This window comes from Sardina pilchardus, chromosome 8 (genome assembly GCF_963854185.1).
Source record: "Sardina pilchardus chromosome 8, fSarPil1.1, whole genome shotgun sequence".
Lineage (NCBI taxonomy): Eukaryota > Metazoa > Chordata > Actinopteri > Clupeiformes > Clupeidae > Sardina > Sardina pilchardus.
This window is the reverse complement of record NC_085001.1, coordinates 12,347,518-12,371,137: the sequence shown is the minus strand read 5'-3', so window position 1 is coordinate 12,371,137 and position 23,620 is coordinate 12,347,518. Positions and strand designations below refer to the sequence as shown.

The following is a 23,620-nucleotide window of genomic DNA, read 5'->3' as shown; positions in this document are numbered from 1 at the left end:
TGCCTTGGGGCAACTAGTGGTTAATCCTTGACAAGGATGAAAATGGTTACAGCAATTTATTAGGCAATGCCAAACCAACGTCACAGACTTATCATACTCCACTGAGTCCTACTCCCCACAACGCATGTCCCTTGACTGAGATTAACAGTGCTGACTGTTAAAGAGGGACATGCATACTGAGATTTGCAGGGGCAGGCACACATCAACTCATTTGATACACCAATGTAAAACCATTCATTTTCAAGAGATAGATAAATTTATATGCTTACATTTGTAGGCAGACAAAATTTCATTACCACGTACTCAAAGGGTTCCCTTGCAGCAATGCTGACAATGTGGCTAAAACATTGTGCATAAGTTGGGGAGGGATTGAGGGACACTGTATTAACATCTAATGGTACTAGCACATGTTAAAGAAGTACATGGAGATGTTTATATTCTTTGAAGTGCCATAGATTAAAACTAAGTTTATTTTGGTCAAAGAAAAGGGGGCTCCAAATGTATATATGCACTTTGCTGACTCCTCAATTTAACAGTTTGCTGATATTCATTCATACCATGTCAGGATACTTGGAGCCAAAAGAAAAAATACAATTGCATATGATATCTGTTAAATCAGTGTCTAACTTTTTTTTTTCTTCAAAATTAGCATTTTCCATAAAAATTATGTTCAGCCGCACTCTCATACACACACACACACACACACACACACACACACGTACATACACACACTCACACACAAATCTCTGTGTCCTTCCTTTCATTTTCTGAAATGTTAGTGATAACAAAAATTGGTACCTATGGTGCATTTGATAACTGACTAATTAGTGACTTACAAACTGAGGGTGTGGAGAGAGGGATGGGGTGGGCATTTACCAACACAGTACAGTGCAACTCAAATGCAAAAAAAGAGAAAAAAAGAAAGTATATTAACTTTTTTTTACACCACATGTTCAGATGTACACCACTATCCTCTCTTCGGTCTGTGAAGAGACATTTGTCATCACTTAGAAGGGGCCAAGAATTCACCTTAAAGAGCTGGATAATGATAAACAACTTTCCTCTCCCTCTCTCGGATATCTCATATCCAAACTTCAGTGTGGAAACAGAATGCTTTCCTACCCTCTTTCATCAAAATAAGAAAAAAAAACATGGTGCATTTTCCCTATCGTAGCAACCTAATCACTTTTTTATTCTTTATTTTTTTTTAAACTTAAGAAAATAGTAGAAAGTTAGTAATGGCCTCAAACTAATATCAGGCAGAGAATCTTTGTCGTGTCCACATGAGTCCTGCTTCACAATGGCGCTTGCAACTGGGAGGCGCTTCTCCAGGTCTACTATAATGACAAGTGCGCAGGGAGAGGACGGGGGGAGACAAAGCGCAGAAGGAGGAAGAGGAGAGGAAGAGGAGAAGGAGGAGGAAGAGGAACAGCCAGGGTACACAAGAAGGTAGGTAGAAGAGGATTGGTTTTGGGAGGAGGGGGTTTGGTGGGAGTGAGGGACTACACACTTGTCAGGTATTAGTCCACTGGCCGTTTCTCGCCATGTTTCTTTGTAAACTCTTCTGCATTCTTAAAGAATTTTTTACGGTCCTTTGAGTATTCTTCTGCTAGGTCAGCGCGCAGAGGATGTTCTGGCTGAGGGTCGTTCACCAGAGCAATGAGTGACTGGATTACTGAAAAGGGAAACAGACAGGCAAATCACAATTACCAAATCGGAAGTAGATACAAGTCTATGGTCTATTCTTGTGTGTGTGTGTGTGTGTGTGTGTGTGTGTGTGTGTGTGTGTGTGTGTGTGTGTGTGTGTGATGCAATAGCAGCTGCTCAGTTCAACCACTAATCAAACATGCAATGGATGCAAAAATCAGTACCCACCGCACACCTCATACACAAACACACACACACACACACACACACACAGTGTATTGGTGAACATTCACAAATACAGTACACAATAAGACGAAAGAACGGTGCTAAAAAGGGAGTACGGCTATTTACCTTGGTCAGTTTTGGTAGCTGGTTTCCAGTTTTCTGCGCTGATAACTGGCAGACAAACCTGCCCCTTCTCGTCAATATTTGGGTGATAGATCTTTGTTTTGAACGTGATCTTAGGGGGTTTGAAAGGGTACTCAGCAGGAAAGATTATCTCGATCCTGAACGCTCCTTTGTCGTATGGGGGGTTGTCCTGTTGAAGGAAGACATGACCGTCACAGCATTGTGGATCAAATTGGTACAATATATTCCTGCAAAGCATCCAAATGGTTTGGGCTTCCAGTTTACGCCAACAAAATGGCTACTAATACTTTTCTGACACCATTAGCACATCTTTCTTAACAATGTAATGATTTAAAGCAAAATGATTGGACAAAGACATCAACAGCTAGTTTAAGAACTAGCAAGACCATACTCACAGGAACAATAAGTCCTTGCCAAGTCAATATGTTTGATTCATCGACTTGAATGTTACGGAAATTTTTCATTCCAGATTTACGGATTTCTTCAAGTTCCTAGGGAGAAAAAAAATTAGAAAGATTTAGGCACCATTAGGTATTGGTGGTATTTAGGTACAAGGACACCCCTTCAGTTAGTGGAACACAGAAACACCACCTTCGCCACTAGAGCAATGAAAGCAGACTGAGCATGCAATTGTCCAGGTAGTAAGTGGTACTATCTAACAGAACGGCAGCTTTATTCAAGCCATTTAATAGACATGTTGAACGTGTGCATAAGTATGATGAGGCCTTCACCAAGCAATTACATGCTTTCAATATATGCTCTATGATGGCGAGCCGCTGTTCACAAATGAGGAAGTAAGTGTCCATATAACACTAAGGTTATACGAAGATAACGTCAATTAACCCACACTACACGAACACAAACGTTAACTGACTATGCTTCTTTGTGTATGTCGAAGTTACACCACTCTACTAATCGGCTATCGGTCGCAAAAGACTACTGCTTGTGCTTGTATGGACAATAATTGAATTATTCAGCAATAACATATGCTAGCAGCTACTGGAAATGTCAGAGGCACACCCAATGTTTCTGCTCCCATCACAAGGGATTGAATGGAGTAATCAGGCCGGTAACAGTTTCGGTTTCTATCGATGGCCACAAATTAGCTAGCTACAACCTACTTATCAACAGCCCTCTACAATCTAGATACCTCGCCAAGTAAGATAGTCATAGCTAACGTCATCTAGCTTAGTAACGTTAAGGGAACTGTGTCCCTTTTAAACAGCATTAGTGTGAACAGATGGATAATGTTACCATAATAAAACATGATAACACACAACACAACATACTGTCGTGATGTTTCCTGATACAATGGTTTCGATTCTGGCACAAAGTAACCCCCGGCGTCCTTTCTTCGCTAAGGCTTTGCTAACGTCAATAAGCAAGTTAGCCAGATATCCTAGCCAGTACCGTATATCTACGGCTCTGATCCTAGCTAGCTAATGTTAGATAGCTAACAAGATAGAAGGAGGCACTGGATAGTCAGCGATGTATGTTTTGTACATCAATTAAATTGGACATGGCTTACGATATGGGTAGTTAGCAAGTTTAATAATGAAAGTTGAGTTTTAGAGGACACAGTAATTCATTCCTAAACAACACAGCGACTCGTCATCAAGCTAACAAGCTAGCGACCTATAAAATGCCCAAACCGGGTTCCTGCACCCTGGCCTTCTGTACCGGTGCTTCCCTTTTCCTCTGATTAGAAGTGTTTAGCTTGCGAGTTAGCTATGGCGTTTCCTTTGGATGGAACCATTCTTAAATCGATGTGTAGAGACCTTATAAGAAAGATCGAACGCTCATTACTTTTACTTTACGGTCATCTGATGATCTTAGACATGGAACTGGGTTTTAAAAAGTAATCTGAAAAGAATGAGGTGTGAATTTTACCTTATGCAGTCTCCTGCTCGCCGCCATCTTGGATCGCTAGACTGTTCCCAGAGTACACAGCGAGAGCATGCAAGACTGCATAGTGGGAATGAATGCGTCCTCCCCCATGAAGGCTTAACTGATTCAGGAACAGTCTATTCATAAGTCATGACCTGTAACAGTTGCTTTAACAGTATAGAATAGCTTTGTTTGACTTGTTTGCCGCACAATACAAACGGACCTTAACAGCTTTTCTGATAATGTTTTTGTTTTATTTCACTTTTTGAGTTCTAAGCCTAAATTGGGTACAACTGTAGGCTAGGCCTAGAAGCATAGTTTAACCACAATGTAGCTTGCTGGTAGTTTAACTTTATTTAGTAGCCTATGCAATCACTTTTTTATGTGGTCAAGTTATCTGAAACTACAAACCATGTGTTTCTCTATTTTAGGCTAATTGAACTCCCTTTGACCAGCGCCCCTCCATTATTTTTGCTCTATCCGGACCACTGTGAGTAGCCTACATGCCCTGTTGACAATGCTTTAGTCAGGTAGGTAGCCACCACCACACACGTGACTTTTGTATAGTGCAAAAAGGGCGACCATTGATCAGTTCTGCTCAGAAAGTTCTCATTTATAGCCCGAGGAAGGATCACTGTGACTTTCAGTAAACATCAGTAGGCTAGCTCCAGCGACCAAACTTATGTTTTCACTCATGAGCTATACAAGCCAAGAGTAATACACTCTCCACATTCTCTCTATACTGCAACGTCATCACACAATTATAAAAACACATACAGTATGAATCAGAAGTTTTGGTTTAGGTATGATCAGAAAACAAGTAGTGAGATGGAGATTGCCTGAGTGCAGTGAATGTTTTTAGTATAGTAATATTAAGACACCTGCGTCTAGATGGTCCAATCCCTGTTCAGTCAGTGTTCCTGGTAGGCTGGGTGAACCCTGCCTGAACTTCCGGGGAATAGGGCTCGGGAACACGCCTTGCATTCTAGGAATATTGCCGCCATGTTGGTAGCGCGCCGAACGTAATATCCATTCATTCAGATGCAGAAGACAAGAAGCAGAAATATAGTATTAGCGATTCTTTTCCTCTTGCGATCGTGGGTTGCACTATTACACCCCACTACACAGCAACATACGACCAAGAAGGCAAAAACTAAGTAACAGGAAACACATTAATAGGCGGGAGTAAATCCATAGTAAACTAAGGAGTGAGGCTGCCAAGATGGCTGTGCCCACGAAGTTTTCACGTCAAGATCCCGAGCCTATTAGAATTTCGCCCGGCAGCTCAGGCTGGAAACCAGCAGATCATTCTCCTCTGTTTACTGCCAGAACCTTTGGCTCCAATCAGAAACAGCCATACTCTAGTCCTGGCACGCTATTGGCCGGTGACATGACAAAACTTAATTGACGCGAGTCATTTGAACAATGCCCATTGATCACGCCTCTTGTGCAGTAGAAACAAAGCGCAGCCTCCCCAGACTAATGTTCAATCTTAAAATAATGATCTTAGTATGGTGAAAACCAGACTTTATTCCTGGCTATACTTCCAACATGAAGACAAAAGAACACTCCAAACAACTTGGAGAACATTTTATTGAAAAGAATAAATGAGGGGATGGATACAAAAAATATTAAAGTCACTGAACATCCCCTCGATTGGCAAAGCTGTTATTAAACATTGACTTAAGTTCACCCAAAGACATGTGGGAGACTCCAGGGTCAAATTGAAGAAGGTTCTTTGGTCTGATAAGACCAATATTGAGCTTTTTGGCCATCAGACTATACTTTGGCAGAAACCAAACACTACACATCACCAAAAATGCAATTTGAAGCACGGTGGTGGAAGCATTATGCTGTGAGGATTCTTCGCGACAACAGACCCTGGAAGGTTTGTAAAGGTAAAAGTAAAATGAATTCAGCAAAATATATGGAAATCCTGGTGGGACTATCTGCATTTAGTCTGCAAAAGAGCTACAACTTGGGAGAAGATTTACTTTCCAGCAAGACAATGAGCTGAAGCGTGGTCTGGCAACCAAACGTTCATTTTCTCGTATTTGAAAAAATGCCCAGATCCGTTCAATGGCCGCCATGTATGTCTATCAAATGCGTCAGTGCATAGCTCACCATCGTCTTGCTTTCCCCACTGTTCTGTGATTGATCCCTTATATCTCAGGGCGGTAGTTTCCAGGCTGCCTTTGCAGTGTGAATGAAATCGTGCGCAAAGCAGCATGGCAACACCCAGGCTAGATCATGCTTTAATTGTGGTCAAATGTGTATGTACTAAATGCTAACTTGAAGGGGTGAATATTTATGCAATCGCTTAATTTGCATTATATTTATTCAATTAATTAACATTAGTAATCTGTGTTCACTTTGACATGAAAGAGGGGATTTTTGTAAATTATTGTGAATATTTTAAGATTCAATTTATAAAAGCATTAAAAGGGGAACTATAAAGGGGGGCAAAAACATTAGGCACTGTAGCTTATGCCTTTTGTTAAGCTTTTAAAGTAGCTTCCCCAACACGGTGCAGGCTATTTGGCTTCAATGGCTGGCTGTTATAAACCAATGAATTGTTTCTGCCGTGTGCATTTCATTTAGAAAGACAAAAAAGGGTGAAAGATGTCATGGCCAAGTCCAAACTGTTGAATAAGTAGTCATGGGCTTACAGTACCTCCTGCAACCTAGCATCATACATAACCACAGGAGGACAGTGTTGAGCTACACACAACTTTTAAGCGTGTGTGTTTTGGGAGAGGGGGAGAGAGAGAGAGAGAGAGAGAGAGAGAGATTGGGAGGATTGATGGCTTTGTTGCACAATCACAGATTACATGTGATGGACAGAGGGAACAGTGCTACAGCAAGGCCCTAGCTTGTAGTTGGATGCCTACATGTACCGGTATGCCTTATCACTGTAGGGAAAATGAGTGTGTTGAGAAGTTGTTTTATAGGGTTAACCTGATGGGAAAAATACATCCCCATTTCCAAACCAGTTGTGTATGGGAATAAAAACAGAATGTGATCAAATCACACAAACCCATATTTAGATGCAAAAAGAACATGTTTACCACTGTTTTGTATCACCTCTACTTTCACAACAGTCTCTGAACATTTGGGAACGGAGTAGGCCTAGACCCATTGCTGGAATTTTGAGCAGTTGTGGTATGTGTTCCATAATGCAGAAATGGATAGATTTGGACTGCAGGCATCACCATGGACTCTTCTACTGTTCTACTCTGGAGCCGTGCTGTTGTGCAGATTTGGCATTTGTTTTCCTGAAATATTCAATAATTTCTGGAAAAGACATAGGCTGGATGGCGTCATTTCTTGCTAAAAATGTATAATTTAGCATTAATGGCTCTCCAGATGGAAGTTATAGGCCTATGGTATAGTTTTAAGTTTTATGTTCGTGGATGGAATGTCAAACTGTTCATAGACAGTTAACAAGTTAACAGAAATTTTCCTCATGTTTTCAACCTTTTGTTGAACCTGTCACAACTTTTTTGAGATGTGTTGTTTTATTAGCTTTTTCAACATCGTCCCAGTTATTATTACAGCTGCCAAAAATGATTATGCCTTAACACTAAATGTTTCTTTGGCTGCACTTTTCACAATGTAAAGCTTAATGGATAATTATACTAGACTGACATATAAATCTCCAGGTGACGGGTAGTGTGAAAGAGATTATCTTGAGAAAGGAGCAGTGTTTTTTTTTTTCTTTTAGTGAACTGTGCTTTTGTTTACTCTTGACCTCATTTGATTCGACTTCTTGATCTTTGTTGTGATGGAAATGAAACTGTGAGAAAAGAAAGTTAACTGCGACAGTTTCCAGTAAACTGTCTAGCCCAGATGACCTGAACAGACATGTTCGCCCCACAGCTGGTATGGCTTGAGAATGTTTTTTCTCCCCCCAGAGAATACAGTGGTAGACTTTACTTGCATTGCATACGTTCATATTGAACAGTTTAGAATAGAGATAAACTTGTTTTTTTGTCAGTCTATATTTCGATTAATTTGCAGCAGTCAGATTTATGAAGATGAAGTTAATGGCAAGAAGGTGATCACATATATTCCTTTTTTTGAGAGAGAGATTTAGATACTAATTTAAACGTGCAGATCTGATACTTGCCTGTCCTCCACATCAAGCATACGTTTCTGTGAAACCTATTTGTTAATATATTATATTAGTCCATATTGTAATATTTGGGCTCTGATGAAGTAGGTCATTTCTCAGAGGATGTTGTTTATGAGGTCTAGGAGAGAGCCGGGAGACTTTTTCCTCCCTTTAATTTAGAGGTTTCTTAATAGCTGAGGATGACTCCATTATAATTACCGCAGTTTCCAGGTACTATTGGGAGGGGAGAGACGCCTGTGGCTTATGATATCACCATGCACGTGTAACATTTCACAACGTGACAAGACAGTGACCTGTTGTTTTATGATAAACTAGCACGAGACCAGACTTCCCATGAGTCTTCATATGCTCTGCTCTCTCCGGGATTGAATCCTACCTCACAGGACGCTCGTTTAACATATCATGGCTTGGACAGCTGTCCATGCCTTACTTTCTCACCACAAAGGTCCCCCGGGGCTCAGTGCTGGGCCCCTTCTCTTTGCTATCCACCACCTCCTTGGGACAGATCATCCGTTCGCATGGCTTCTCTATGCAGATGACAGCTCTATCCGTTCGCCTGATGACCCCTTGGTCTTGACATGGATCTCAGACTGCCTCTCAGACATACGTATCTTCCTGGATGAAGGCACACCATCTCTAGCTAAACCTCTCAAAAACTGAACTGGTTCGCCCATAAACCATACATCAACATCAAAATTGACAACCAACTTCTCTGATCATGTTGCCTCGGTCGCCCGGTCGTGCTGTGATGCACTTTGGCTGCCCGCATCAAATTCAAGTCTCTAACGTTTGCCGACAAACTCCAGCTCTGCTCCCACCTACTTAAGGGCCCTCATATAAGCATTTACCATCCGACCGTTGCGCTCCTCAGACGAACAACATCCTAGGTCTGCCATCAGCACACTCAGGCCAATCCAAACTTTTTTCATTGTTGTTCCACATTGGTGGATCGCACTACCATTTCCTACTAGAGCAGGGACATCCCTCGCCATCTTCAAAAAACATCTGAAGATCCAGCCCTTCAGAGAGCATCTCCTCTCATAGCACTACTTGCTGATCCTTCACTTACCACTTTATTGTGCCTGTTGAGGCGTCCACGACATTTTAAAAATGTTCCTGGAATTGTTTAGCGAATTGCTTTAAAAAGCTTAAAATGTTTACCATGTTGTAAGTCACTTTGGCTAAAAAGCGTCAGCCAAATGTAGTGTAATCTGGAAAGGCCTTTGCTTGCCAAAGCATGCAGCCTTTTCCCATCCATCCATTTTATTTGCTTACTTCAAATGATACGGTTTTCAGGAAAGGATGCATCTGAGAGAAAAAAAAATAGCCCTTATGTTGGACTCTGCAGAACTGATTTGCAGCTGTGATATAAGATATGGGACCTCACACAGGACTTGGACAGGAAAGGCAAATGCATCAACAATATCCTTGTTTCCTGTCAGCATAGTCTACAGCTTCATGGCTGTAAAAGTGAGAAAGTTCATGTCATGGACAAGGTCAGTGAAAAAGAAAAAAGATTGGAAGATGTCACAAGAGATTTCCTGTCGTGTCACTTCACAGTTATCAGTGAGGCTTGAGCTGGAATCTGGTAGGGAATTTCCAGTGGATCAAAAACAAACAACACGTTGTTTGTTTGCTGGTGGTTTTTTTTTTTTTTTTCTGTGGCTGATTGTGTCATCTGTGAGTTTCCCGGAAAAGCGTTGACACAAGAATTTGATGAATGGGCCTCAGAGACATCAGAGGAACCTCAGAGGAACCATTATTTTATTTTTTTTGATATTAGAGTTTTTCTTTTTTTTTTTTTACTTCATTTTTATGCAAAAATGAAGAATGACTATTACTCTGTGTGACTCTTTTGTGGTGTAGTAGCTACTGGTCTGGTTGAGAAGGTTCATGATTCATGAAATATCACACATAGATCTTTAAAAAAAATCTTTGGAGGCATGGCACATTTTCTGTCGGGTGCTACAGCTGATGCATTTCAATACCCCTAGAACTGCTGAAGCTACAACTTTGAAATGACCAATATATACCAAATGTTGACATTTCATCCATAGACGGCACTGCAACTGATAACTGACATGTAGTGGTAAAATCTTTCACACACATCAGGCACGCACGCATGCACATATGCAGGCACATACACACATCCGCCATTCACAGGCCCAGAAACACACACACAAACACACATGCATGTGCGCACACACACACAATTGCTCGGCAGTAGTATATAGGATATTAGGAAGAGAAACCTAAAGAAAGTTGTTCTTCTCAAGAAAACCAAACTGCTATTTCTGCACTGAAACAAGTTGACTCGTGTAGGCCTGTGGCCCACTTGTTTGGATCCCACTTCCTCCTCATTTGGTTTCCACCTTCCACCTTCCCCTCCACTTCCACTGTTTGTTCATCAGTATAGGCTACCACTGCACTGGAGTCACATCTGCTCTGGGTCACACGCCAATCATGAGATCAATCTAAATACATCTCCTAGTATCTCAACATTTTTTTGCATGTGCGGTATACAGTACGTTGCAACTCACACACACAAACTGTTATATCACCGTATGCCCCCTTCAGGCCTTCTGCTGTCAGTGCATGGGCACATAGGGCCTGGTGAGGTTAAATAAATGAACTAGAAAAGCACTCAGAGAGCGCAAACTTCCACCAAGCGAACACATAGCTGCCTCCTGCATCCAGACGGTGATACGGATCACTCCCAAAATTCGTTTCTTCCTTGGGTCATTTCAGACCTTCTCTGAAAATGTCATAGAAATCCATCCATACGTTTTTGATTTATCTAGCAAACAAACAAACAAACAATCAAACAAACAAACAAACCCCAATGAAAACATAACCTCCTTGGCAGAGGTAATGAGCGTGTATATAGAAGGTTCTCACCTCTCGGTCCCAATAGGCACTTTTCCCTCTCTCTTGCAGGCGCCCACTCTGATTTCCTCTTGCACTGTCACGTTATTTTCTCTCTCTCCCCTTATTTCTCTTTGTCTCTTTCTTTCATTGTCTCCTATTTGTTCATCAAGTACACTGGTGCTGTCATTGCGTTCATGTTGCATTTCACTTCATTTATTCATTTTGCAGACGCCCCTTTCATCCAAAGTCACTTATCATGTGTCAATTCTATCACAAGGGACTACATTGTCCCCGGAGCAATTTGGGGTTACTGTCAGTGCCTTGCTCAAGGGCACAACGGTGGAAGCTGGGATTTGAAGCCACAACTTTTCAGGCTAGTGCATGTTAACCAAACTCCTCCACCCACGTCGCTCACACACACACGTGCACAGCAGCACTCATTTCCTCATACACACCATATGATAGGTTTCACTATTTTTGCTGTATAATTAATTATCATTTGGTTTGAACCTGAACCTTGCTGTCCACGTCTTTGAATACTCAATCTATGCACACAGTGATACACACACACACACACACACACACGCACACACACACACACACACATATATATAAACATAGACATTTGACATTTTGCATATTAGCGAATGTCACACCCAGTTCCATGTGACCCACATCCTGGGGCATCATCTCACACACCATCTTTCCAACTTCTTTCCCTGTCTTTAAACAGATGCTATCACTGTGCTCTTTTTTTTCTCTCTCTTCGTGTGAGATATTCCCTTCGGGCTAAGTGGATGTGCAGGTGAAGTGCAGAGGGCGAGGGAGAAAACGTGTGGGCAGATGAAAAGCTCAAAGGCTGGCGCCTGGGCCAAGGGCTTGGCATGGCGGAGAGTAATAATGAAACTGAAAGGCAGGTGCACAGCTACTGTATATATACTGTGACACCTATGCAGGAAGATCACTCTCCCTTTTTTCGCCACCTCACCTGAGCGAGCATCCTCCCATCCCAGAGAGCAGCGAGAGAGAGAGACACAGCGCCTCACACCTTGCACCAGACAGAATGATGACTCGCATCGCACTTCTCCTTCTTGCTGCATCCCTGTACTGGAGCTGCACCACAGGTAAAGTGATAAAAAAAAGCAACTACAAAAGCAACCCTTGTAAGCTGTCTTATAGTTAGCTGAACTGCATTAGAGATTGGTTTCTTTAATTGTTGGCTTGGCTGCAGTGTTGAATGCCAATGCACTGTAATAGCTGGCTGACCTTTTCCTAGATGGTGTGTGTGTGTGTGTGTGTGTTTACTGTTTGAGGAGGTTACGATGAGGTTTTCATTCAGAGGTCAGTTGCATTGTGAGCCAAGTTCAAATTCCGGAAATTTGTACTGAATGTTTGACAAAGCAGCTGCTTTCCGGGAAATCAGTCTAGTTCTTAAACATGTATGTAGAAGACGCTAGTATGCTAACATCCTTTCGTTTTCATCCTTTCGTCCATTCATTGTGTCCTTTCATTTTGTGTCATGCTTTGTATCACTTCAGGCGCAGACATAGCCTTAGATTGCTGCCTGTCCATCACGGATAAACCCCTTCCTCGCTCATTGGCACAGTCGTATAAATTATCCGACGCAGGATGCACCGTCAAGGCCACTGTGTAAGTCTCAGTTTTTGACATACTGAAAAGAAAGCGATCTATATCTTTTTTTTCTAATAAGGGCAAACAGTCACCGCTTATTATTCACTGACCAATTGTAACCGTCTCTGTCTCTCTCCTGCAGGATCACCACCAAGAGAGGACTGCAGGTGTGTGTCCCTCCTCCAGAAAAGAGTCAATGGGTGAGGAAGCTCATCGCTGCTCTGAATAAAAGAGGTAAGTTCATTGTTACACAATACAATGTTTGAGTTTGATGTTGCCGCCACATGATCAAAAGTTCCAAAAAAACGGCAATAAATGGCTGAATCGCAGGAGGGTGGGATGTACTTCTGGATGCTGGAGGGTGTAATCAATTAACTCATTGACTACTGACCAAGAGATTGGCTGTTAATAGTTCTATAAGTCCCTTAACACGGAAATAGCCTGGAAAAAGTGCTGCCATTTTTTCCTATGGAGGTCAATGGGAGTGTCGCCTCTCTGTTTTATCTACCGCTCAGGCAATACGTATTCAGACTTTTTAAAAGGACTATGCACCATTTTTCAATTGTTATTTATACTAACCGCCATAAGTCATCTTTACTGAAGTCTCTTAGCATCTAATGCTCTTATGGCATCACTTCTTTTTTTTTTTTTAAGATATTTTTTTGGGCTTTTATGCCTTAAATCAGATAGGACAGTGTAGGGTGACAGGAAACGAGTGGGAGAGAGAGTAGGGTGGGATCCGGAAAGGACCACGGAGCGGGAATCGAACCCGGGTCGCCGGCGTGCGGTGCAGGTGCCCCAGCCAGTCGCGCCACGACTGGGGCCTTATGGCATCACTTCTGAGGGATGCCACTTCTCTCTTATGTGATTCATAACCACAGTGGGTTTATCTCTTCCTCTTTGATGGTTCACAGGTTCCCAGTGAGTACGTCAGGGGAGGAGAGGAAGCGAAGAGGGATGACTCCATGTCAAAGAGGCACAGTTGAAGTCCCGTACCTTGATGATGACGATAGTTCACTCCATGCGGCTGGCAAGGAATGTTCTGCATGATGGAATCTTGCGAGAGTCGAAAGCTGTGTGAAGCCAGCGCAGTTTTATTTGTTGTATATTGTTTCTACTTACCTACTGTGGTACTTGGTGCCTTTTGATGTTCTCATATTTTCTGACAGTTTTTTTTTACCCCATTAAGTATGCTTTCATGTGTAAATGTGCATTCTCCCCACAAGTTTCTATGTGATGTTTTTTTTATAAAATAAATAAATAATAATAAAAAAAAATAATGGGTCTTTTTGTGAAGTATTTGTCCTATGAATGTTCTTCTTAATACTAATGAGGAAATACATAACAAACAAACATATAAGCAAACATTTAAACAGACCCTGAAAATGACAAAACATGACTCTCTTTGGGACTAACCAACTGGCTGATGTGGAAAGATGCGCTTCCACGTGTGTTCTCTATATGATGGAAGCACAGACTCATTCCTGTGAAACTGTGTTCTATGGAACAAACCATTTTGTAGTTGACCGTAACCCACATCACAGGCCAGTTCCCAGAAACTGATAATCCTGGTGTCCAAGAAACGATGCACGCATACTTTATATTGCTCCCATTGCTACCATAACTGATATCGTATTGCACTATTTGCCAGCAGCATGACAATGTTGTTTTGGCAGACGCTCAGGTGACAAATTTCATTTGTAGATCAGGGTCCTCAATAACACAGCTAGTTCTGCAGCCTGTCATTTGGTTGGACAACTCATCCATTTACAAGTTGAAGAGTATGGATGTACCCCATGACTTGCACCAAAGGAGGCAGAGACTCTATGACCCCATTTAAAGGAGAACTAAGGTTTTTTTTTTAGCTTTTTTGCCTTAACTGATCAGCTTCGGAGTCATTGGAATGGTTATTTGACTTTGGTGATTTTGGGTTGAATGATGGCTGTCTTGCTTCGTATAGCGCCTGTGAGCGGAAAAAAAACACGCTTGCAAGTTTGTGCCACCGGGTTGGTGGACAAACACAACAGAAAGTTTCGCAGTCCCGCGATCATTCGCATGAAAGAGGTGGAAAAGTCCAGTTTCAGAAAGTAAAAGTCCTACCACATATCTGTGCCAACCACTCACTCAAACCAATAAGTGATTGGACTTTTGCCTTCTAAAGCTGGACTTTTCCACCTCTGCTGGTTGGCATAGCAATTAGACAGGATTCAATAATGCTATCAGGGGCACCCCTTTGGCTCCCTTTTTCTACGGGTGATTGACTCGGTCAAAGGCTATATAGAAAAACATGCACACATATGCAGGCGCACACTCTCTCTCTCTCTCTCTCTCTCTCTCTCTCTCTCTCTCTCACACACACACACACACACACACACACACACTGAGGATTGACTGCTGACTCTGACACTGATTCTGATTCTATATTATATACAGGGTAGGATTTTAGATTAAGGTCTGCTGTTGTTTTTACAAATGGGTAAACAGTGAGATGTAATGCATCCATTTTGCTGAAGTGTGGCCCTCCATCTTCATTTGCAAAGAGACTTCACAACACAACAAGTGTAAAAACAAAAGCCAGTTGTTATGAGATGAGAAGCAGGTCTGACTACACCTTCACCACTGAGCACAGCCAGCGTGCACCAGGACCGCCTGTCCTCTCCGATCAGTACCAGCACATTGACCACGAATGATATGTGTAATATATGCGCTATAAATGTGTTGCAGAATTGAACAAAAGTGTGAACAAAGTGCAAAGAAGACAATGTGTTTAAGCTATGGTTTCACTGTGTTCAAACACTGTATGCCACAAGACGTTTAGGTATTGGGGCTTTGGTCTAAGCGTTTGATTTTAGCGTGTAAGCAATGGGCAGAAACTGTAAACTGAAAGTATCCACACCAGCACATTGACCACGAGACTGAGCAGAATTAAACTGCATCCTCACCCCCTGCTCTCTCTGATGAGGTGTAGAAGACTTTCACATACTCAGCTAACAGAGCTATGTTGGTCAAGGCTCAATAACCCCCTTTCCTCTGACAAGCCAGGTCGTCATTCATCCAGACTACAACCAACTGAAGGTAAATCAACCTTATCTGAAAAATGTCTCTTATAGCTGCTTTTTATTTTCTACATCTAGACTTCTATTGAGGGTAAGGTAAAGGAAACTATGCAGAAGCAAGGTGTTTGCATTTCTAAGGCTCATATAGGCCAATGACTGATGAGTGCAGGGAAAAAATAACCAATGACTGATGAGTGCAGGGAAAGAGATGTTAGCATGGATTCAACAAAAACAATTCCCTGAAGGGAACATTATGGGGATCCCTTTTCTGAGGAATAGAAACTTTAAATACCAGCACTTTAAACTTTAAGTACCAGCAGCCTGAACTCCCTCTCTCCTAACTTCCTATGTTATTTAAACAAAACAAAACAAAAAAAATAGATTCACATATAGACTCTCGGTCAATGAAGAAATGCTGTTTCATGACATACACAGTTCAAAATTATGCATTTTTATGAGTATCCCTATAGTTGAAATCAAGTCAAGTCAAGTTTATTTATAGCGCATTTCATACACAGGTCAGTCAATGTGCTTTACATAAACAAAAACCAAACAGTAATAGCAGATAAAAGCATAGATGGGCAAAAAGTAAAAGATCATGATAAAACATTAAAAGCATAAATCAAGGTAAAGTCATTTAACACTAAAGTATAGAATATAAGAATAATTAAAAAGAAAACATAAATGAGAATACACGTTTTTTAGACTACAGTGTCCTCCATAAGTATTATACATGTTAAAGTTGACTATAAAGAGGAATATAAAATCATCTTTTGGAAATTGATCTTTTATGCCTTAAATAAAACATTTTTTCCAACTTTTAAGGACATCAGTTTTCTTTGTGAATGAATAAGGTCTCGTAAATAAATATTTTCCTTAAAATACTGGGGTCATAAGTATGGGAACCCCTGTTGACCCTATGTGTTGAACTTCCCATATAGGCAGGCAGATATTTTTTGTTGAAATGCCAGTTATTTCATGGATCCAGGACATTATGCACCCTGATAAAGTTCCCTTGGCCTTTGGAATTGAATTAGCCCCACATCATCACAGACCCTTCACCATACCTGGAGATCATGGTTTTATTTCAGTTAGCCCATTAGCTGGTTACATTCTCATTGAGCTCAATGTAAATCAAACCAGCTAATAGGCTAACTGAAATAAAATCATGGCATTCTCTAGGTATGGTGAAGCCTTTTTTGCCTTGGTGTAAGTGGATGTGCAGGTGAAGTGCAGAGGGCGAGGGAGAAAATGTGTGGGCAGATGAAAATCCCAAAGGCTGGCGCCTGGGCCAAGGGCTTGGCATGGCGGAGACTAAGAGTAATAATGAAACTGAAAGGCAGGTGCACTGCTAATGTATACTGACACCTGCAGGAAGATCACTCTCCCTTTTTTGCCACCTCACCTGAACGAGCATCCTCCCATCCCAGTGAAAATGCCGGATTAGTGACTGCGAGAACGTGTTTTAGGGACATTGGAAATGGGCTTCAATGGCCTGTTGGCTGGACGGACCTGCAGCGCAAATCCCAAATTTGCCGAAAGTTTGAATGGGTATTCCCAGGTTAGTGTTGAATACCAATGCACTGTATTAGCTGGTTGGCCTTCTCCTAAATTGGCAGTGGTGGCGTTTATGATGAAGTTTTCATTCAGAGGTCAGTTGCATTGTGAGCCTTGTTCGAATTCTGAAAATGTGTACCGCAAAGAAGCTGCTTTCTGAAAAAAAAAAAAAAAAAAATGAATATGTGATGTGACTGAATAAAAAAGAAGAGAAAAAAGGCCTGTTTTGTGAGGTAGTTGTCTTTTGAATGTTCTTCTTGATATCAGTGAGGAAATACAGAGAGCAAATAAGCAAATCTTCAAAACTCTTTTCAATAGTGAACCTGAAAGATGCATTTCCACATGAGTTGTCTGTAAGGAAGGACAGACTTACAGTATATGAAATCCAAGCGCCCCCAAACAATGAACATGAAACCAAAATGGAGAACTATCTTTGTTCTGTTCTCTGCCAACCATTTTGTGGTTGACCGTAACCCACATCACAGGCCAATACCCAGTAACAATAATGAGATTTACCATGGTCAGGAAAACGAAACCCACATATGCTTAATTTTGTTTCCATATCGCTCTATAGTTTCAATTTATTTTTTAAGTATATATTTTGGCCTTTTTTGCCTTTATTTGTATAGGACAGTGAAGGGTGAGACAGGAAGTAAGTGGGAGAGAGAGAGATGGGGTGGGATCGGGAAATGACTGCGGGCCGGACGTGAACCTGGGTCCCCGTGGGCACTTGGACCCGTATGTGGTATGAGCGCTGTAGCCTTTTGCGCTTCAGCACCCCCCATATAGTTTAAATTCTATGTCATTCTGGTACATGTTTGCCGTGTGTTTTCTTTTGCCTTTTTAAAAGCAACCTTGAGGGTTGAGAAAGGAACCATATAAGTGCAATTTATGATTGTCATGATTATTATGACTATTACGAGCTCTCCACCCCATAAGACATGGCCATAGAGGAGAGTAACAGCTTATTCCCCAGTGGCTTCTCACACACTCAAACATCCTGCACCAGGGGCCACGACACTTTGGCTCTCTTCCCACAACCACTTTCTCTCTCTGACCCCTTTCTGGTCCTACAGGACACACTCACACATTTGGATATGTTTCACATCCCCCTCATCCCCCTCATATAGTGGAAGTCTGAATGAGAGCACAGGCACCAGGCTCAGACACAGAGGGAGGGAGGGACTGTTTCTTTCTGACTGATAATGAAACTGAACAGCATTATAATTAGGCAGGACTGCAGCAGAATGGGTCAGTGCTGAGGCTGAAACAGACAGACTACCCAGGAGAAGAGCAGCAGCAGCAGCAGCAGCAGCAGCAGCAGCAGCAGCAGCAAAGGCATCCCTCCCTGGTACACAGCATCTCCGTTCTCCCCCAAGTGAGTGATGGCTGCAAGTGGAAGCGTCAGGCTCCTCTGCTTGAGTGTTGTCGTCCTCTCCCTCTGCTATGTGGGTAAGTTCAAGCGCAGAGTATTGTCATTGTGTAGCCTAGAGCATGCTTCAGATGTGATGATGTGCAACAGGTGATGGAAATGTGTGTTTGGACCATTTGAAAGGACGTGTGATGCTGTTCAATCAGATTCTGTTACGTCACACAGTGAAGTCAACTTATATCATTGAGTAACAAATGCTATTTTCTACATGTAATATGTGTGATGTATACATATTCCTTACATGTTAGTACTCTCATTTAGCTTATTTAAGTCTAATACAGTTGAGGAACTTAATTTACAAACTTTGTACATTACCATTATGTGCCATATTAATGTACCATTACCATCAATATAAAGAGTTGATCAGGGGAGTCTTCATCTACATCACTGACCCAGTAAAATGTAAAGGTATAGGAATGTCTGTGTATGGGACAGTTCTTTCTCAAATCTCCAGACTCACAGAAACAGTTATATAATCTGTATGTTAACTTAAGAGGACTCCCGAGGGAGCTGATTTATAGAAACAGAGATGGTGTTTCAGAGAAATGACCCTTGTCCTCATTGCAAAAGGGTATTCCCAAACTATTATCTTGTACACAAAACAAGTCTGGCACCTCTCCCCTGTTAGATAAAAGAGAAAAGAGAGAGAGAGAGAGGAAGAGAGAGAGAGAGAGAGAGAAAGAGGGTTAAGAGTCAGAGAGAAGGCAAGTGCTTCTTTCTTAGCTCTTTTGTGTGTTTTAGGTGTGGTGAACAAACAAGATTCAGTTGAATAGATTACAATTGAGCGTGAATGTTACTGGAGCTCCATGTCATATTACTGAATAGCCTCATGAGAAAATAACTTTGGGCGTACCAAATAGCTCATAACAATACAGTTCACCACCACCACCACCACCACCATTATGATCATCATAATCATCATCGTCTTCATCTTCGTCTTCCTCCTCCTCCTCATCATCATGGTGGTAGTGGTGTTCTAGTGGTTAGGGATCTGGGCATCCAGCAACTAAAGGTTGGGCATTTGATCCCACTCTGGCACCACTGTGCCCCCGAGCATGGCACCTATCCCCACGCCACCCCAGGAGGAGCGCCCCTGTAGATGGCTCTGGATCAGAGCGTCAGCTACAGATGATCACCACCATCACCATGGGTGCCTCTCAACCTCTCTCCTCGATGCGCAGTCCTCCAGGCTCATTCCCACTGATCTATTACTAACACTGGATAGACTATCCCATTGTTGCCGCCCCATCATTCTTTATGTAGATCAGTGAGGGCGAGGACCGAGGAAGGAAGGGAGGATGTATAAAAGAGGAATGAGAGGCACCCCATGTTTCTGTGCCCATGCTAATCTAGTTCATCCTCTCTGTGCTTCTCCCCCCTACAGTGCGTGGAGGGGACCAAGCGGTGGACTGCTGTCTGAAGGTCAGCCACAACAAGATCCCTTTAAGGATTCTGGCCAGTTACTGGACCCAGAAGAAGGACCAGGGCTGCAATATCGATGCCGTTGTGTGAGTGTGTCTTTTTGAGATCTTTAAATGAATTCAGTGGAAAACACACACATGCACGCACACGCACACACACACACACACACACACGCACGCACGTACGCACGCACACGCACGCACGTACGCACGCACGCACGCACACACACACACACACACACACACACACACACACACACACACACACACACACACACACACACACACACACACACACACACACACACACACCTATGCTTTCTATTCCGGGCTCAGACAGGTGTAACAACTGTAGCTTCTTGTGATGGCTCACAGGTTCATCACTGAGAAAGGGCGTCATCTCTGCGCTCCCCCTGATGATGTCTGGGTGAAAAGGAGGATGGCCAAATTGGATGCCAGGAAATGCCAAGAAAACAATTTCATGGTAAATGACGTGCATCCAGGAAATCATCCATGGAATACATAGCCCACAAACTTACAGCACCCAACAGATAACAAAACTCTTATAAATCTTAGCAATATTAGTATTGTGAGGTGGGCAGTCTCAGAATAAGACCTGTATTGATTAAGCATGTGTATGGTTGTATATGGATTTATGGCTAGTCCTAGGTTTAAAAAATACTTTTTCCAGTAGATATTTTGATTTAGATTCCTTTTAGCATTGGACTAGTCTTTATAGAGCGTTCACTATAAGTGACTATGAGTGACGTCAAAACATTTTCCTGGGAGCTTTCCCAAAGCCCACACTTCAAACTGGGAAATTCCCAATTCAGCTAAACTCTATAATTCTAGTTCATCTAGTTGCTCTCATGAACACACCATTATCGCTGAACAGGGACCTGGCCCATAGTATCGACATTGAGGGTTCAGTGAATATGTTGATGAGCCATGAGATGTCAAGTCATGCTTCAACTGTGTACTCCTGTTGGGTTGCATAGCTTCACTCTTTGGTTTCATGTCTTTGGTTTCACAGGGCGATGAGTGCAAAGGAAGGAAGAAGAGAAGTAACTAGAGGAGAGAATGGATCTCCATCTCCTTGCATCATCTTGGCGAAAGTGAGGGCCTATCTCACTGTCTAAGCCCCAAGTCTGTCTTGAGGCTCTTTTTTTATCTGGTTTCATGCACTGTCAAGTATGCTGATTTACCTGAAGATAGTGTTTGCTGAAAGGGTTTGGTTTTCTCCACAGCATTCTTTTTCATCCAGAGAAATGAATAGCATTCATAAAGCCAGTAGTTTGGGGTAAATTGAGAAGGAAACTTTTTACTGTGTGCTTCAAGATAAATTGAATAAAGATAGATTAATGTATTTTTTTATGTGATGTATTTTGAGCCACATGTCGACCTCACAGAGGTAACACAATGAAGGGTCCTGTCTATATAAAACTATTCTATTTTCCTTTACTAAGCTATGTGAAAAATAAAAATCAGAACTATCAAATGCAAAAATGTCGTCTTTCTTCAGGGACAAACCAGCACACAGATACATGGAGTCTAGTATCTAGTGACAACACATTGAATAATGTTTATAGGAATTACAAATAACCTCATATCCTCAGGTGTGGGAAATACTCTCAGCTTTTCTTACCTGGCGTTATATACAAACATTGGGCTATTACATTTTTAGCCCACAAAACATCAATCAAACTTTGACATAGACACGGAAATGCATGACCGACCACACACACACACACACACACACACACACACACACACACACACACACACACACACACAATCAAAGGAGTGAGTCCAAACTTTCAGTTTCGAGTCAGTCAACATGCTGGGATATTTTTGCCTATTAAGAGATTTACAGACTGCAGACAACCTGGCCCTGACTTGCAGTTTTGCATTTCTGTGTGTTCCCGGCAGTAAATCCAGTCTGAGCAGGTGTTGGCAAGAAAAAAGGTAGATGTACAAGAAAATCTTTTTGGAAACTCCCTCACACATGACAATGACCTGCCACTATGTGCTGTATTTACTGTACTGTGAGAGACTGAAGAAGGAAGAGAGAAGCAGCCAGACACATACACACACACACACACTCATGCACACAAACACACACACACACACACACACATACTGTACACACACAAACAAGCACACACACACACACATGCGCACGCCCGCACACCCGCACACACACACACATGCACACAAACACACACACACACACACACACACACACACACAAACAAGCACACACACACAGAGAGAGAGAGAGAGAGAGAGACAGAGAGAGAGAGAGAGAGAGAGGGGGGGGGGGGGGGGGGACATAGAGCCAGGACATACAAACCAAAAGTAAGACTGAGGAACTGGGGAATGTTTGAGCGATGTTTGTATGTAAGTAAAGATAAAAATACTGGTGATAAGGACAAGTCCAAAACCCCCTCCTTAGTGTGGACCTGAATGAGGAAGTCATGCGTTCCTTACCTTGTTTCACTATTCAAATCACTTGTACCTAGAACTCTTATACAAACAACAGTGGGAGTTACTGTAATCATCTGAAAATCACCTCGACACTAAATGGTGACCTATTTTGCCAAAGGCAAAGGCTATTTGTCAAGTCAATATAGCACATTTAACGTTTATTTGTAATAGCTACTTGCTATTCTATTTCCCTGTAGTGTCTCTGACTGTGCACTGAATATGCCTGTCACGGCCTGTAACTGAGTTTAATGGAGCACAAGGGGCTGTTTGGACCTTGCAGAGAGTAATGAGTGGAAGGCCAACCTTTTGGGTCTCATCCATTCTGGAGGTGTGGGAAAGCAGCACATGAATTTCCAAGGCCTCGCCTGGAGCAGCAAGACTGTGAGAGCTTTATATGGAGGCCCACTCAAAGTCCAGGGACGGTGTTCCGAGAACAGCCTTCTTTTTGTTGTTGTTTTTTTTTTTTTTGCTCACAGCTGCTCTGGTACAGCAATTATTTTACAGCTTTCAAGTTGTGTGTGAACGTGTTCAAAAGGCTTTATAACTCTGGGAGTGATAAGATCCCCATAAAACAGTCCCTTACAAAAGCCCCTATAGCCTATAACAATGCTGAGCTAGCTGTCTCGTGACTTCAGTTTGCCACAGCCACAGGACACAATTTTGTTTGGTTCGACTAAAAATCGTTTACCTGAAATTAGATAGAAGAAAGCGTGATTGACTAGAGACAGGACAGAGGAAAACTTGCACTCTCTATATAAACAATCGATAAGCCTTTTTAAAACAGATTGGCAAACAGTATTTCACTTGGCAAGGCCTGAGATCTAATAGCTTAATAATTGAACTTGAATTGATTGAATAACTACAATGAATGATACTCAGCAAAGGGAAGTCATTTTCAGAAGAGGCAACACATCAGATTAGGCTAAACAACAGCCCCATCTAGTGGAAGAAAAATGTTGGTGGAGGATTTCTGATTTCTTTGGACTCAAGTCATCTTATCAGCTAACTGATCACAACTATGTTTTGATTTGATGTTATGGTCCTGTTTACAACTGTTTACACACCATAAAAGTTTTCACACACATAAATATTGCATACTAAACACTGGATCTGACACAAATCCTTGATG

At 42.0% G+C, this 23,620-nt stretch overlaps 3 protein-coding genes across 3 annotated transcripts; 2 read left to right on the top strand and 1 right to left on the bottom strand.

Annotated features, from left to right (window-relative positions):
• Positions 1-908: 908 nt before the first annotated feature.
• ube2l3b (ubiquitin-conjugating enzyme E2L 3b) lies at positions 909-4,012 on the bottom strand. The gene is made up of 4 exons (XM_062542740.1): positions 3,907-4,012; positions 2,412-2,507; positions 1,999-2,185; positions 909-1,675 (listed from the first exon to the last, which is right to left on the bottom strand). The coding sequence occupies exons 1-4, from the start codon at positions 3,931-3,933 to the stop codon at positions 1,521-1,523; spliced, it is 465 nt and encodes a 154-aa protein (XP_062398724.1). The 5' UTR covers positions 3,934-4,012; the 3' UTR covers positions 909-1,520.
• A 7,852-nt stretch (positions 4,013-11,864) lies between these two features.
• On the top strand, positions 11,865-13,802 carry LOC134088665 (C-C motif chemokine 19-like). Its single transcript, XM_062542739.1, has 4 exons — positions 11,865-12,030; positions 12,445-12,556; positions 12,681-12,772; positions 13,453-13,802. Exons 1-4 carry the CDS (start codon positions 11,970-11,972, stop codon positions 13,461-13,463), a joined length of 276 nt encoding a protein of 91 aa, XP_062398723.1. The 5' UTR covers positions 11,865-11,969; the 3' UTR covers positions 13,464-13,802.
• A 4,545-nt stretch (positions 13,803-18,347) lies between these two features.
• Positions 18,348-21,502, top strand: LOC134088664 (C-C motif chemokine 19-like). The gene is made up of 4 exons (XM_062542738.1): positions 18,348-18,603; positions 19,968-20,091; positions 20,380-20,488; positions 21,038-21,502. Exons 1-4 carry the CDS (start codon positions 18,537-18,539, stop codon positions 21,074-21,076), a joined length of 339 nt encoding a protein of 112 aa, XP_062398722.1. The 5' UTR covers positions 18,348-18,536; the 3' UTR covers positions 21,077-21,502.
• Positions 21,503-23,620: the final 2,118 nt, after the last annotated feature.

Excerpts from the sequence above, each read along its gene's own strand:
- LOC134088665 (XM_062542739.1), top strand. The coding sequence starts at position 11,970 with ATGATGACTCGCATCGCACTTCTCCTTCTTGCTGCATCCCTGTACTGG. Across the intron at positions 12,031-12,444 it reads GTACTGGAGCTGCACCACAG|GCGCAGACATAGCCTTAGAT; the intron begins GTAAAGTGATAA and ends GTATCACTTCAG. Across the intron at positions 12,557-12,680 it reads TGCACCGTCAAGGCCACTGT|GATCACCACCAAGAGAGGAC; the intron begins GTAAGTCTCAGT and ends TCTCTCCTGCAG.
- ube2l3b (XM_062542740.1), bottom strand. The coding sequence starts at position 3,933 with ATGGCGGCGAGCAGGAGACTGCATAAG. Across the intron at positions 2,508-3,906 it reads CGAGCAGGAGACTGCATAAG|GAACTTGAAGAAATCCGTAA; the intron begins GTAAAATTCACA and ends TTTTCTCCCTAG. Across the intron at positions 2,186-2,411 it reads GGCAAGGACTTATTGTTCCT|GACAACCCCCCATACGACAA; the intron begins GTGAGTATGGTC and ends TTCCTTCAACAG.
- LOC134088664 (XM_062542738.1), top strand. The coding sequence starts at position 18,537 with ATGGCTGCAAGTGGAAGCGTCAGGCTCCTCTGCTTGAGTGTTGTCGTC. Across the intron at positions 18,604-19,967 it reads CCTCTCCCTCTGCTATGTGG|TGCGTGGAGGGGACCAAGCG; the intron begins GTAAGTTCAAGC and ends TCCCCCCTACAG. Across the intron at positions 20,092-20,379 it reads TGCAATATCGATGCCGTTGT|GTTCATCACTGAGAAAGGGC; the intron begins GTGAGTGTGTCT and ends GATGGCTCACAG.